The 15,000-nt window shown below is 39.0% G+C and overlaps 2 protein-coding genes across 3 annotated transcripts in view; one reads left to right on the top strand and one right to left on the bottom strand.

The window, feature by feature from the left end:
* LOC113814508 (uncharacterized) overlaps positions 1 to 3,694 on the top strand; it is a 28,251-nt gene extending 24,557 nt beyond the window's left edge. The window contains exons 4-7 of one of the 2 annotated variants that reach the window (XM_027366550.2): positions 65 to 214; positions 598 to 789; positions 993 to 1,199; positions 1,339 to 3,694. In XM_027366550.2, coding sequence (XP_027222351.2) covers positions 65 to 214; positions 598 to 789; positions 993 to 1,199; positions 1,339 to 2,226 — 1,437 coding nt within the window. In that variant the 3' untranslated portion in view covers positions 2,227 to 3,694. The remainder of the gene's footprint in view (positions 1 to 64; positions 215 to 597; positions 790 to 992; positions 1,200 to 1,338) is intronic. The other variant, XM_070129054.1, reaches the window with a different exon arrangement.
* A 3,275-nt stretch (positions 3,695 to 6,969) lies between these two features.
* Bap55 (Brahma associated protein 55kD) overlaps positions 6,970 to 15,000 on the bottom strand; it is a 15,713-nt gene continuing 7,682 nt past the window's right edge. The window contains exons 4-7 of the mRNA XM_070129055.1: positions 13,223 to 13,279; positions 12,497 to 12,676; positions 11,891 to 12,160; positions 6,970 to 7,766 (exon numbers count right to left, since the gene is read on the bottom strand). Of these exons, the coding sequence (XP_069985156.1) occupies positions 7,365 to 7,766; positions 11,891 to 12,160; positions 12,497 to 12,676; positions 13,223 to 13,279 (909 nt within the window). The 3' untranslated portion in view covers positions 6,970 to 7,364. The remainder of the gene's footprint in view (positions 7,767 to 11,890; positions 12,161 to 12,496; positions 12,677 to 13,222; positions 13,280 to 15,000) is intronic.

Consider the following 15,000-nt stretch of genomic DNA (forward strand, 5'->3'; position numbering starts at 1 on the left):
AAGGGAACGAACACAACCGTAGAATTCCCCAGCCCGACCCTTCAGCCCCCTCCTCCTTCCCCAGACCTCGGCGACGCAGGCCCCCCTCCCGCAGGAGCCGGAGTCCCCGCGGGCGAGGCTGAGGCTCCTGGCCGTGACGCAGGAGGGGCTCGTGGCGGCGTCGGAGGGCCAGGTCGAGGCGGCGAGTCAGGGGAGGAGAGGACAGGTCTCGGATGTAAGTATGGTCTAAGGTTTGTGTGTGTGTGTGTGTGTGTGTGTGTGTGTGTGTGTGTGTGTGTGTGTGTGTGTGTGTGTGTGTGTGTGTGTGTGTGTGTGTGTGTGTGTGTGTGTGTGTGTGTGTGTGTGTGTGTGTGTTTGTGTGTGTGTGTGTGTGCGCGCGCGTGCGTGTGCGTGTGTTCTGGTAAGCTTGTGAGGTGAATGCATATTGGATGAAAAGAGAATCAGTTGTGCTATAAACTCTTTTGAGTCATGGCATTATCAGACATAAGACCATTTAATTACCGATAAACGTAAATTACTTAGATTTAAAGAACTACGCAATGAGGGAAATAATAGTAAAACTACTTCGTCGAAGTAAGAAGAATATATTTTTTTCAGCAGGTGGAATCCTTCCACGCGGAGCCTCCTTTGGCACTGCCCAACAGGGACATCGTTGGCCACAGTAGTTCACCTCATGACGGCGGCTTCGAGGCGGCCCCGAAAACCCACGGAGCCACGCACGAATTCCTCTCCGATGCCTCTACAGCGTATTCGCACGAGTATCCGAACCAAGCGACGGAAATCGTTTCGGTGAGTTTTGATCCTTTCTCTTTTCGTTTTAACCTTAGTCATGGCTATTTGCGTGTTTTCAACTGAAGGAAGTACAAAGAAATTAAGCTTTTTTTGAACAGTGATTAGAAGAAAATACCAGTAGCATATGGCTGTGATGATCATCAGAATGGCCAAACGATAGTATAAAAAAGCGTCTCTAAAATATATCCTATCTCTTCTAGTTGGATCCTACATGGACGATTGAAGTTATTGGAGTCCATCTGGGTCCCTTAGCTGAGGTCTCTGTGGGATGGAGTCCACGGGGTTCAGGGGGCGTCGAGTACCTTGTGTCTTGGGTCGAAGAGTCTGGCTCGGTCTCAGGTCACCTTCTCACAGACCAGGTCACGAGCGAACTCTCTCTGTGGCCGGGCCAGGCATATTACATTCAGGTATGCTTTGTATATTTGTGATGTGTCTTTCAGCTATATTGCGAATATGAAATTATCCAGTTGATACTATTTAAAAAGATTAAGACTATCTTATACATTTCAAATTTGTTTTTAACCGTCTAATCTTTTACTCGAACAGGTGGAGCTGATTGATAGCCAAGGAAACCCAGTTCTAAGAAGTCTCGCCACACCAGTCAGGTTTGCCAAGACTTCGACCGAGGCAGACGAACATACAGAGACAATTGCTGAAGCAGAACACCCTTATTTGCCCACGACAGACGTGACCATGTTGACCCACACCGCCCCCGCTGAAGTTCGAGTTTGGGAACCTTCAACGGAAGAAACAGATCGACTCACCGCCTCTGCTGGAGTTCGAACGCGAAGCTCTACAGAAAGCACAGACTGGACTACAGAGATGAATGCAGATCCCACAGGTGCTCAGTATGTTCAAGACACGAACCTCATACATCGACATGTAGAACTACTTAACAATCATCAAAACGTGTCCTCAGAGGAAAAAGACGAGTACATAAGCCAGATCCTGCAAGAGAGGACTTACGAAGTCATCAATACGCGCACGAGCACCGACTTCGCCCAACAGGAGGAGGATCTTTTACCCGAAGTCTCGGCCAAGGAGATTCAGACCGACGCCGCCACCGACCGCGTATCGGAAATCCTGATCTGGTGCGCCGGCGTGGGCATCGGCATGCTGCTCGTACTCACCCTGTGCAGTATGGTCATCTGGCTCTTGGGCAGGTGTCGTCGAGGAGGCCCTAGGAACGAAGAATGCCTCGAGGAAGGACTCAGCAGTCTGAGGAGCTCCTTCAGGACGGGCGGTACCAAGCAGAACCAAAGAAATCCAACGACGTCTTGGACATTCGAAAACTTCTGCTCCTCGGAGAGAAAGCCGAACTTGGTCAACGGTAGAAAGGAGGCCGTGCCGTCCGGAATAGACAATGCCTCTCTAGTTGAAAATTATGTCATAATGTTAGAGTCGCCTGCGAGTGGGAGTGAAGCAAATCGCTAGTCACTGTTTGCGTTCGTACATTTAAGCTATAAATATGTATATGTGTATGTATGTAGAAATATGATGGCTGCATATGGTACCTGCTTTACAGACTTTTGAAATGGCTTCGATCCCATGATAGTTTTTATTATTTTTTATACTTATCATGAAACTTGCGACCCATGGACTGCATTCAGCACATTTCATATATTATAATAGAAAGCAGATGCGATTTCAATATTGAAAGGTTTCCCCCTTTTTTATGCAATCGCCACTACCACAGGACATGAATAAGAGGTCTGGAAGCAATATTAGAAGATAGTATATTTTGTGATGTTAAATTTTTATTTGATATTATGTTATAGTTTTACATTATTATTTGATAACTATATTTCAGAAAAATCTAGCAACTACAGTCAAGGCCGTAGGTCACCAAACCCAGTTAGCTTTCAGTTCTAATTTGCTTCTTATCCAGTATTGTGGGGAGTCTTGGGCAAGGTCATATTTCACACAAAAAAATATAAATCACAATAAATTTTGTAACAATCTCCACATGAGACTGACAGCTGGAAGTTGAGTTATTGTTTTTGTGCAATTTTCATTATGATAGAACGGTCAAAGGTGACGAGTTGTCTTAATTAAATTTGATTTCAGATAAAAAATCAGAGCTTGAATTATTCACACTATTTGTATTTACTGGAACAGACAGCCAGAAAGGATATATGATTACAAGACTGCATTTATGTGATTTTCATTGTGACATATAAATAAGTCATTTTCTTTACCAAAGACTTTGTATTTAAATGTGTATATATTATGTTTAAGTATGCTATAAACTGTATAGTTATATGAAATTAATGTGTTTGGCTTACCATGTTCTTTTAGATATGAAGCTTAATTTGAGTTGCTTATTTTCAGTAACCTTTAAAACTCGATATATGCCAGTTACAGTTCAGTAATATTCTGTTCACAGAAAACGTAGTCGTTTTACACATCAACTTAGTTATTCTTAATGTTAAACTGCTGTCATACAGGACACAGAAGTGTAACACCCATATTATATAATTTAGCCTATAATAGGTCCTCTAATGCAATGAAGAGGCCATTTCATATATACTTGGGCTGTGAATGCATTTTATTTTGTGCCCAAAACAGATATTTACAGTTCAGTTCCTTATGAGGTTCAGACACAAGGACGAAAATTAATAACTATTGTTAGCTTATGTAACACTTTAATTTCTTCCCTTTTTTTTAAACGTGAATTGCTTCCCAATTGATTCACCCTCAAAATCATCAATGCTAGAGACAATACCTTACTCATAATACATTATCAAACAGAAAAAATATGTATTTATATTCTTCCTTGAGTCATTCCTTTGCTTGCCTTGGTCTCAGGGCCTTATGTACATATCTTATTAAAAAGTTGATTTGATAGTTTACTGTTGTTGTCATGTATATAAATAAACATATTTTCAAATGTTGCCTAAAATGATTTTTTTTTCTTTTCCCTACACTAGCTATTGGATATTGAAATTATGAAGTGGATTTGGAAGACAGACATTATAATTTACATTTCTTCTTGGCCACATATTTTGCTACATTTGTCTGTCTAAAAAAGAGAATCTAATATTGTTATCTGCACTATTTTTCATCTAAATAATTTTCATACCTTTTTCCCCTGACTGATTTATTTAAAACCTTTTCATACACAAGAAAGGAATATAAAGAAAATGGTTAACCCATTCGGTTAATGGTTAAAAAGCAAAATAAATATGCTAGACATCTAAGGTCATATAGCACTATAGGAAGGTACAGTAAAGGGTGGTAAAAGGTGATAGTTGTTACGTGTCAGCTATCTAGAGTAGTATTGAAAGGTTAAAGATGAGTTAATGAGTTGATGAGTGAATGGGTTATGGTGGGTTTAGGTAAGGGGATTAGATCAAGTGAAGGATATGTATGCATCTGAGGAAGGAAAACAAGTTGTCAGAGCAGAAAGTGAGGGATTCTGTAAAGATGTCTGAAAGGTTGGGAGCTTGGTAAAGGGAGGATAGGTGTGGGAAAGCAGAGGTGCGGGCTGTAGCAAAGCGTGGACAGGACGACAGAATGCGTGGAAGTGAAAGAGGGACATTACATTAGGGAGTTGGGATAGAAGGATGTGCAAGGAAAGTCTCTTGGAAGCAGATAATGGATGGGTTATAGGAAGGATATGACAAAGGTCAGGTCTGTGAGAATAGAGACAACGAATATTCCAATGTAGGAGAGCTATTACTTAGTTGATCTATGAGTGATAACGGTTACAGTGTGTTTTGGAGAATTTAAAGGGGAAGGGGCTAGGGGGCGAGATAAGGAATTGGAGGGTGGTGGTGGTGTAGTATTAGGAGGGGTTTCAGGAGGTGGAGGATCTGGGGAAGGGCGTAGTTATGACAAGAAATTCATGTGTGTATCCAGGAGGGAGTGGAAGGGCTAGAGGGGATGGAGGGAGTGTTAATGTGTAGTTGGAGCTGAGGGGGATGGGCTTTGTTGGGAGGTAGTAGGAGGAAGGGATGTTGGGGGAATATGAGTATGAGGAGGATGGATATCTGAGGGGGGGGGGCTGTGTTGGGAGAGAGTAGGAGGAATATGAGTAGGAGGATGGATATCGGCAGTAGTTGGAGCTGAGGGGGATGGACTATGTTGGGAGGTAGTAGGAGGAAGGGATGTTGGGGGAATATGAGTATGAGGAGGATGGATATCGGCAGTTACCTTGAGTGTGGAGGGAGCAGTTGTGGAAATTGAGGGTGGGTGAGAGGTTTTGGTGTCATTTTGGGACTTGAGCAGATAGTTTTGAATATCTTCAAGAGGTTCTGCAGTGGAGTTAGTTGGAGAGTTTCGTGAGACAAAGGCTTTCTTATGAGGGGGGGGGGGAGAGGAGACTGGTGTCTGAGGAGGGTAGTAGTAGTTGAGATGGAAGTGTCTGGAATCAGAGTGGCAAAAAATTTGACTGGGGAAGGTAGGTTAAATAGAGTAGTTAAGATATTTGTAGAGCTGGGGGTGGTAGAAGGATGGGAATGTGTGGAGGAAGTATTGTTGAGGGAGGTAGTATCATGGAGAGGTGGGGAATAAGGCTGTTAAGTAGTAATAAGGGAGTATGGGGTAATTGATGAAGAAGGTTGTGGGGGTAGAGGTGATGAAGTTGAGGAAGTTGGGAGAGCAGGAATTTTCCTGGAGACTGAGTCTCGACTTGGGTGGATAATGTACTAGTAGGCATTGAAGGGTGAGTAGTAGTTGCAATGTTCAGAATCGTGGTCAAAGGAGAGCCCGAGGTCTGGGAATCAGTAGAATTTGAATTGGTGGAGCTATTACATGAAGGGGCAAACCTCATTGCCGCTAAGAAGGGTATTACGTGTTCATTACTGGCCATGGGAAACCTTGATTATATTGGGGAAAGAAACAGTACACCCCTCAGGGTCCCCTTGAGGGGTAAGGGCTAGACAACTAAAACAGGGGAATACCATGCCCATGGTTCCCTCAGGCCATTCAGGACTGGCGCAAAGTCAGCCTTTTATCCTTTCAGCACAGCTCTTACACCTTAGGAAGTGGATATTAGAAGGGGTTGGAGAAGAGACAGAAACAAAAGAGCAGGAGGGAGAAAAGACCATGCAAAATTAGTTAAGCTGAGGGCGGAGGCCCAAGGTTAGGGAGATCCCCAGCATTGGGTCCCTGTCCGTTTCCTAAATCCCCCGCTCGCCCCCTCCACAACAACGTGCAAGGGATTGGGGGGAAATCTAAAGAAAAGAAATTGGTACAGAAGGAATCTACAACACAGAGATGGCTGAAGCAATGAAAATTTTGAATAAACAAGGCAATAAAGAATTTTTTTTAAGTAAAACAGTTGAGAGAAAATCCCTACATGGCCTAACTTTTATACTTTTTTAATGAAAGAAATCCTGTCTATAATTCCATGATGTTTAAATTTGATCTAAAACATATCCTATATAGAAATTCTACCTGCACAAGACTAATGCAAGAATTTTTTTTTTTTTTTTTTTTTTTTTTTACTATTGGAAATTAAATAAACAATAAGGAAATCATGGACAATTTCAAAGAAAATAAAAAATATCTTGAACAGGGTTATTTCGCATTAGGGGTTGACTATTAATATCATCACATTAATATTCCTGACATCTAATATCACATTTATATTCCTACTAACTACCAAAGTTATCTTTACAGAAAATAAGATTCTTAATGACTGTGGTCATCCAAATTTCTGAAAACAATAACCTACATTATGTAATTATTTTGAAAAGCTTTTCTTTTCTAATGATATAATATACAAACTAACATGTCTAAATAAAGAAAAAAAGTTTTGCCTCTATTACATATATGCTTCTAATGATGATTATAAATATTCTGAATAAGTGAATTCTCAAATAAATTGTAGGCTACTTTTACTTGAAGAACAAATTCTAAAACAAAATATGTATGATTTCTGAATTTCTATCAAAACATTCATAAAGAATGGATATATTATATAATCTAATATATAAAAATAAGAATCATGATGTAGAAACAAACTCAATACTCACCTTCAGAAAATAAGCATACTCATTATAAAATACTAGTAATATAAGACGTATCTATAAAAATATTGTATAAACATTAAGTTCAAAGACACCTAACACCAGGCAATTTCACTTTTAACAAATTAGTACATATGTATTTCATTAGGAAATACTTTTGTACCATGCTGATATATTTAGAATGAAGGATAATGAAACCTACTTTTTCACTAATTTACTTATATTTACCATGCCTAAATACAAAGATATGACTCACTGATGTAATAAAAAAGTACAATAAAATACGGCAAAATAAAATATCAATGTGTAAACAATTAATTTAAGACATTTTCACAAGCAGAAATACTTTTATAGTAACACTAATAAGAGTAGCATAATTTTTGTTGTACTTTGTATTTCAGCCACACTAACACATGAATAATAATAATAATAATAATAATAATAATAATGAAAAAAAAAAAAAAAAAAAAAAAAAAAAAATCCAGGCATTTTAAAGTAGTTTCTGTAAAAGTCACATACACATTCATTCACTTCCACTTAATAGAAAGAGTCAGTCTAATAAAAAAAAATAGTTGTCTTTGTTTTTGCTGCACTTTTTTACGGACATTTTCGGTCCACCTGTGATTTGCCAGACTCCTCATATTCCTGCTTGCTCACCCACATCTGCTGGAAGGAGCCTAGGGAGGCCAGGATGGAACCTCCAATCCATGAGCCAAACCTCCTCTCTGTTGAGCCTGTTGCCGAGATCAGCTTAAACCTCATGTTTGGTGGTGTTCGACTCGACAAGTCACGGTTTAGGCGCTCCACAAAGCCATTAAGAAGAGAGTTCCCGCCTGTTACGATGACCCCAGAGTAAAGGCTGGGCCGGAGGTCAATGTCACATAGACCTATGCTGGTGGACACGACATGTGACATTCCCAGCATAGTTGAGCCCACACCCTTGATGTAGCTGGGGTCAAACAGGCTCTCTGTGATCCGGTAACGCTCTGTGCCATATTCCTGGAAAAAAGGAAGAGTGTAAGGACAAGGCGTAGACTGAGTACATTGGTCTCTTGTTATGCCTCAGTATGTATCACTGTATTAACCAATGTCATGAAAATTCAGCTTGAGGGGCTGGTGACATGAACATGTTGTCATGGGGAAAAAATGGCTATGGATTGGGTGACAAACTTGCTGTCATGAGAGAGGGTAAGGGTGAGGAAAAAGACTCGTCGTGAGTGTATAAGCCTCTTGGAGGGTGATTAGACTTATTTAGCCTTTAAAATGGGACTTTTGCATTATTCCTATCGATGAACAAGTGTAGAGTGTAATATCCGTGAGCCATAACTGAAAGAGCGCCGCCTCTAGGGAGGGCACTATTTCCATGCTCAGGATTCTTATTGCTGCCCCCCATCACCAATGGCTCACTCAGGGTGTATTAAAGAAAATCAAATATTACAAAAACAAATAAGAAAATAAAAAATGTATTCTTTTTTTCTTGCACTGAGTTATTTCTACAAAGAGAGATGATATGGAGTCTGTGCAAGGAAAACAATATATTACCATCTGGATAAAGCAAATCAAAAAACAAATTTGCACATTGGAAAATAGCAAAAAAAGCTAAAAACATTTATGCAAAATGGCACTGTAAAGGGGAGGCACAGAGTTTTGTCACTGGACATGAGTGTTTGTGTGTGCTCAGCTTACACGCAACATACCTAGCAGAGAGACTGCTTAGACATGCCTAATGGTTGTACTTTGGTCCATGTAATTGCTGTGAAGCAACCAGATTCAAGGGGTTAATATAATCTTTAGTCCCTAAAGTCCTATTCACCATGAATGTGGCCCACAATTTTATGTGGTAAGTCCTATTCACCATGACTATCCACATGGTTGTTAAAATATGACACACTTATTCCCACATCCTTTTCATTATCATCTTTTCCATCGGGTGTATGTGCTATCCACTAACATAACTGGTCCTGATTGTCAAGTTTCCTCCAGCTATACCTAGGCTACCTTATCATCCCTATGCTCCCATTCCCCTTGTAGGTTCTCTTCTCCCTGAGCCAGTCATAGAGTCATGATCACTATTATCAATCACTGTTGGATCTAGTTGTGGCATGGAAATCACAGTGCCGGAAATGTGGGCAGTTGGTTAAGCAAGTAGCCAACATCATGGGCATGTGGCGCATAGGCCAAGCGTATGTTATTTTGTGTAAACTTTTCTTTTTCTTTTTTCTTTTTTCATTTTAAATAGCTTTTTAGTTTTTTTGCCATTTCCCAAGGTCATATTTGTCTTTTGATTTGCTTTATCCGGATGGTAATAGCTTATTTTCTTTGCACAGTCTCCATATCATCTCTCTCAGTGCAAAAGAAAAAAAGAAAAAAAGAAAGAAAGAAAAAAGGTTATTTGTGTCATCTTAATTTTTCGTAATTTTCAATTACAGCAGCCATGAATACGGTGCATACCATGGAAATGGTGTCCTCCCTGGAGTGGGCACTCTTCCAGTCACAGCTTACACATGTTACATTTGACATTCATTTATTGATAAGAATAATGCCAAAGCTCCTTTCTAAGTGCCAAATGAGTCAAATCACATTCTAAAAAGGTTTGTGCACTTCTAGTGAGTCTCTTCTGTTACCCTGGCCTTTATTCCGATGACAGCATGCTCCCGTCACCCGGCTTTAGACCCAGATTATTCCATGACGGGACCATAACATCATCCAGATTGTAGGGGGTAAGATGGAATACTGACAGTCTAAAACAAATATACATATCAGAAAGGTTAATTTTTGTCCTGCTTCATATCTTGAAATACCCCTAAATATGGTTCTAAATAAAATCACTGCTTAAAGCAGTTACAAACCTTTTTGTATTACTTTCCATGAAACTGTCTTTTTGCAAAATCATGTTTTGTGGAAAGTACTCTTTCATTACAATAATAATTCCTCTTGATTCTTGTCTATGTCTTTTGTTAAGTACTTTTATCAAAGGTACTATGACTAGATCTTAGAAACAGCATATGTGCAAGCCATATCAATTTAACTTACATCCTACTCTAAAGAAGTGCTATTTGTTGAAACCATCAGCCGTATTCTTACACGAAATGTTGGATCCCTACATCCCACACCAAATTGAAGTGGTATTCTTAAAAGTCGGGCACAAAGGTGGTGGGGGGCTACATCACACTTTAATCCCACAATTTGTTGGAACAATTGTGTAGCCCGTGACCCCTCCTCACAATTATCTCCAAATTAAAAAGAAACTTTGTAATTATGTGATGATTAACCTCAGTAAAAAAAAGAAGAAGAAGAAAGAAAAAGAAAAGAGCGAGTTATCATTTTTCGCCTCTCAGCATTGAAGGTTTTCAAGAAGTAACTCATAACTTGCCACAGTACCTTCTAATCTTGTTTTGCATCTTCAGTTATGTTTAGGATACATGTGTTTTAACCTAAATGAGCATATTAATAATATATATTTTTATAAGAAAACCCATGGCATTAATTCATTGATATGTATATATGGTAAAAATAATGGGTGGGTAGGTTGATGAGGGAGGGGGAGGGTAGGGGGAGGGTAGTAGTAGCCGCAGGTTTGGGTGTTTGGTGTGGATGTATATGGTAGGAGACTCTGACTGTGGTATTTTACAATATGGAAGAGGTAGATGTCGAGGGAGGACCGTTTTTGTGGGGTACGTAGGGCTTGTAGGGCGAGTAGGCAGAGAGTGGTAGATTGTAGACTTCCAACTAGTTATTCCGATAGATATATGTTGATGAGAGCGTTATGGGGTAGGTAGATTACATGCTTCAATACAAATGAAAAGAGAGGTTTGGACAGACAGGATGTACAGAGAAAATTATGTGTATATATGTACACGTGTGTGTATACATAGGCTGCATACATACACGCACACACAATCATACACATACACGCACACACGAGAATTAGTTATATCCTTTATTTTTACGTATTTAGCAAAAATATTACGTTACTGGATTACCAAAGCCTACTAGATTACATTTTTTTTTTTTTTTTTTGTTGTTGTTGTTGTTGCGACGGCCCCCTTAACCCACTAACGCCAGTATATTTTGAAGCCGAAAATAAAAGTTTCCCGGGTGGCTACAAAATTGGTGTGAGGGGCTGGCCCAGACTCTGCCCGCACCTCCGGTTATAACTCCTTTATTTTTATGTAATTAGCAAAAATATTACGTCACAGGATTGCCAAAGTCTATTAGATTACAGGAGATTCCCCCCCCCCAATTTTTTTCGAGTATTTTTGAAAATTTTTGTCACGATGGCCCTGGTATATTTTGAAGCCGAAAATAAAAAGTTTCCCGGGCGGCTACAAAATCGCCGCGTAGGACTGGCCCGGACTCTGCCTGCGCTCCGTCCGTGGCCCACTGCCGAGTCTGAATGCAAGCCCCGATACAGCGTCACACCGGCGGGATGCCCGGCATTTTTTTTTTCTGGGTGTCTCATATGTGGGACACCCGTCATAAATGGGTTAAGAACCGAAAGACAAAAACTTAAAAAACATGGCCTGCCATACACAAATAATCCAACCTCAAATCTGAATGCTGACAGTGTCTCAGTTTATCATCACACACCAAAACTGGTCCCATTCTGCCATTCTGGCTACATCTACCCAGAAAGTTATCTGGAAAGCTCAGCTGGATATAAGAATTTAAACATCATGTAATTGATGAACTTGCACTTGCAGTGCCTAAACCATTGAGCTAGCCAAAATATGCTGCTACATTAGAACAGCTGTATGTGAGATCTCACAAGGCTAGCCCAGTAATTTGAATCACTGCTTAACATATAGTCCCTTGCCTGCAGACTCAACAGTAAGAAAAATAAGAAAAAAAAGAAAAAAAAAGAAGGAATATTTAGCCATCTTTCACAGGCAGTGGTTTTCTATGTGTGGGCCAAAAACTAAGTATATCTTGATACAAGAGTGCAAGAGACTATGTAGGACTTGATATCTACATTTACAAATCTTATTCTAAAAAAACTAATTAGCAAATTTCTGATTTTGCTGTTTCCTGTTAAATATAAAAAAAAGCATAAAAAGAAATCAATCCTAAAATAAATGAAAATAAATAAACAAATAAATAAAAAAAGTAAACAAACTGCTAACCATATTATAACCGGTAGGAAACTCGTAGGGCTCTGTGGGGATGCTGTTGATGGCTTCTTCCTCATAGGGTGACTCTGAGCAGTGGAGCATCGTCTGCTGAAAATCTCTGACTACCTCTCTCTTCATGTAGTTGTGCCAGGACGTGGTAACCTCAGACAAATTGTTTTTCTTTGTCCACTTGGGTCGGTCACCTTCCTTTACCACCTGCTTGTCTGTAATCATGTATGGTGGGATGAGGTCTACGCCAGACTCCACCAGGTAACTGTTTGCCTGTGTTGGGGTAGAATGAGAGATGAGAGAGAATGCTGAAAATAATATATAGTGCAGACCAGGGAAATTTGGGCCTATTCTTTAATAACTTTGTTTTAGTCAGAGGCATCATTGGAGTGGAGGGGGGGCAAGTTTATTTCTGGTCTATGTAGTTTGAAAATAATTTAATGGAGCAACATGTGTCAAGGGGTCTCTGAAGTGTTAGAATTTTGAGATGACCAAATCCACACCACTGACAAGATATGATAAGAAAAGAATAAGAGAAGTAGCAACAACAGCGGAGCAGGGAGTATAAGAAAAATATAGACAGAACATCAGCATTTAAAAAGTATATACCTGATTGAGGAGAAAATCTCCCCCTAAAGGCGACTTCACAATGGCATGCTGCAGAACATATCCATCGTGAACTGGCACTGCAGATGTATGTGTGGCCCCAGAGTCAAGCACAAGCCCGGTAGATCTTCCATTGGCAAATGCTGCCAACACTGCAGATTTAACCAGGAAGAAAGCTGGGACCTGGTTGATAAAAGATAATTAATACACTATTGAAATATGTTGTCATGTGGCATTCTATGGGGTGTTCTCAAAATGAATGGACAAGAAATAATACAAATAAGGAATGAGAGAATATAATAATAGCAATACCATTTACAATCACTACCAGTAGTAATTGTAGTAGAATCCTTATCATTAAATAAAGAGCAATAATAGCAATTTCATAAATTATGGTATAAATAGCTATGGCAATATTACTATTAATGAATTGGTGAAAGCATTACATATCATAGTCATACAGTTACAATTGCCTGAAATACAAATGCAATTAATTCTTGACTACATGAATTTACATCAAGAATGATTTTTGACCTGAAGATGAAATCTGGGAAGATCTTAAAAATGTATAATCTTTGAATAAAAGAGGCAAGATTTTTTTTTTCTTTCATGAATGTTGGCCTACTTATTATCATGCTCTATCATGGCCTTCCAAACTCCTAAGCAAAATTTCCATCTTCACCCATGATAGTATCAACAGTATAACTTGAAGGTACATTAACCCCTTACCTGATATTTTTCAAAGAGCAATTCGCACAGACGTTCTCTCTTGCCACGTGCATTCCACTAAAAATATGGAAAATTCCAAAAATTATTACTATGCCTCCTGAGGATGTGCAAAAAAACACACAATAAATTGTACATAATAGCTGAGCATCCCCACAGACATGTGTACTGATCTTAGAAAATAGTTGTAACAGACAAAATAACCATTTCAGAAATCTTACTAATTCCTTCTGTTCCTCTTTGGACAAACGGAAGATAGTAACACTTAGGATGTAATCTGACTAACTTATTTCTTCAGCAACAAAGCATTAAAGTACAAAACAATAACATTTAACTTTTTATTGTTATTGCACCAAGCCATATGCTACCTAGAGATGATACCGAGTCTGTGTAAGGAAAACTCCTATCATCATCTTGATACAGAATATCTAATAACAAATATAGACCTTGGAAAATGAGTGGAGGGGGAAGTTAAAGTAGAAAAAGAGATAATGACATTGCAATGTTTGTGTGGATCAAGACTACATGCTGCCCTACTGTTATTATACTCCATCTCAGACTATTGCATGGCATACCAGGGGCATAAGCAACAAACACACTAATGTAATAAAAAACAATGGGGGTGGGGGAAAAAATGCAATTTAGATAAATTATCAAAATGAATGGGAAGGTGGCATGGGACACTGGGGAAGACTGGCTTTCCTAGTAAAATGAGTTGAGGCACCTGTGGAAATGATTATATGGCAATGAATAACCTATTTGTATAGCTTCCTGGGCCATACGATAGTGGTGTTGCAAAACCATTCAGTGCTGTAGTAATTCTACTGGTGATGCTATACTGATGTTGAAACCAATCTGAATGACACAATATGGGAAAGAGAGGGCACTGTCTGGTCCTTCTTTCAATATGGAAGAGTAGCCAATCAGCCAGTGATAAGTATAAGAAAATGAATGTGATATTCTTTCAAAACATTAACTCTAAATTGTTTTTTTTGCTTTTGTTCTTTTTTCTTTTTTTTCCCATTTGCAACCCTTAGAGCATAAAATTTTCAACAGATGTCAAAATATTTTTTCCCCCAAGCAAGAACTTCAAAATGTGTTGAGCACTACCTGTGACTTTTTGAGTCTTTTTTTTTCAAATTCTTAACTACCTCCTGTATCAGTAATAATAAGAGTATTTTATTGGAAAAAATGCAATAATTAACTAGGTTCTGTTCTTTTAATATTACCTATGATGTAATAAACATAAGCAACTATTCCTTTTTTGTTATTATGAGGGAATATGGGTAAAGGAGACCTTGGTAGACAAACACACATGGTGAGTGAACACTTTAAAAATTGGAAAACTGTATGATGCTTTGTTTAGTCATATCAACTGATTCAATATCATAAGAAATAGTGATTTATTAGTGGAATACAGACTTGCAGTAATATAAATGCTTTGAAGAAATATATGTATTTGATGTAATATTGATTGCTCAATGTTAACCACTTCCCGCTGGGTGGCATGTGCGTACATGCCATGGCTGTTGTGGACAAAGTAGCAGGTGGCAACTAACAAGACCATTCCCACGCCATTGGCTCAATGGATGGAGCTTGTTTTTCTCGGATAGTAGTGGTGACATTCCTATGGTAAACCTTCAAAAATTATATGTAAAAAAAAAAAAAAAAAAAAAAAAAAAAAAAAATCAAAATCAAAATACAAGCTCTTAGATGTTTGATGTTGCTCACAAGCTACCAAATGAGCTGAATGCAAACAGGGGATATTGTCAACATGTGCC

Source organism: Penaeus vannamei, chromosome 13 (assembly GCF_042767895.1).
Source record: "Penaeus vannamei isolate JL-2024 chromosome 13, ASM4276789v1, whole genome shotgun sequence".
NCBI lineage: Eukaryota > Metazoa > Arthropoda > Malacostraca > Decapoda > Penaeidae > Penaeus > Penaeus vannamei.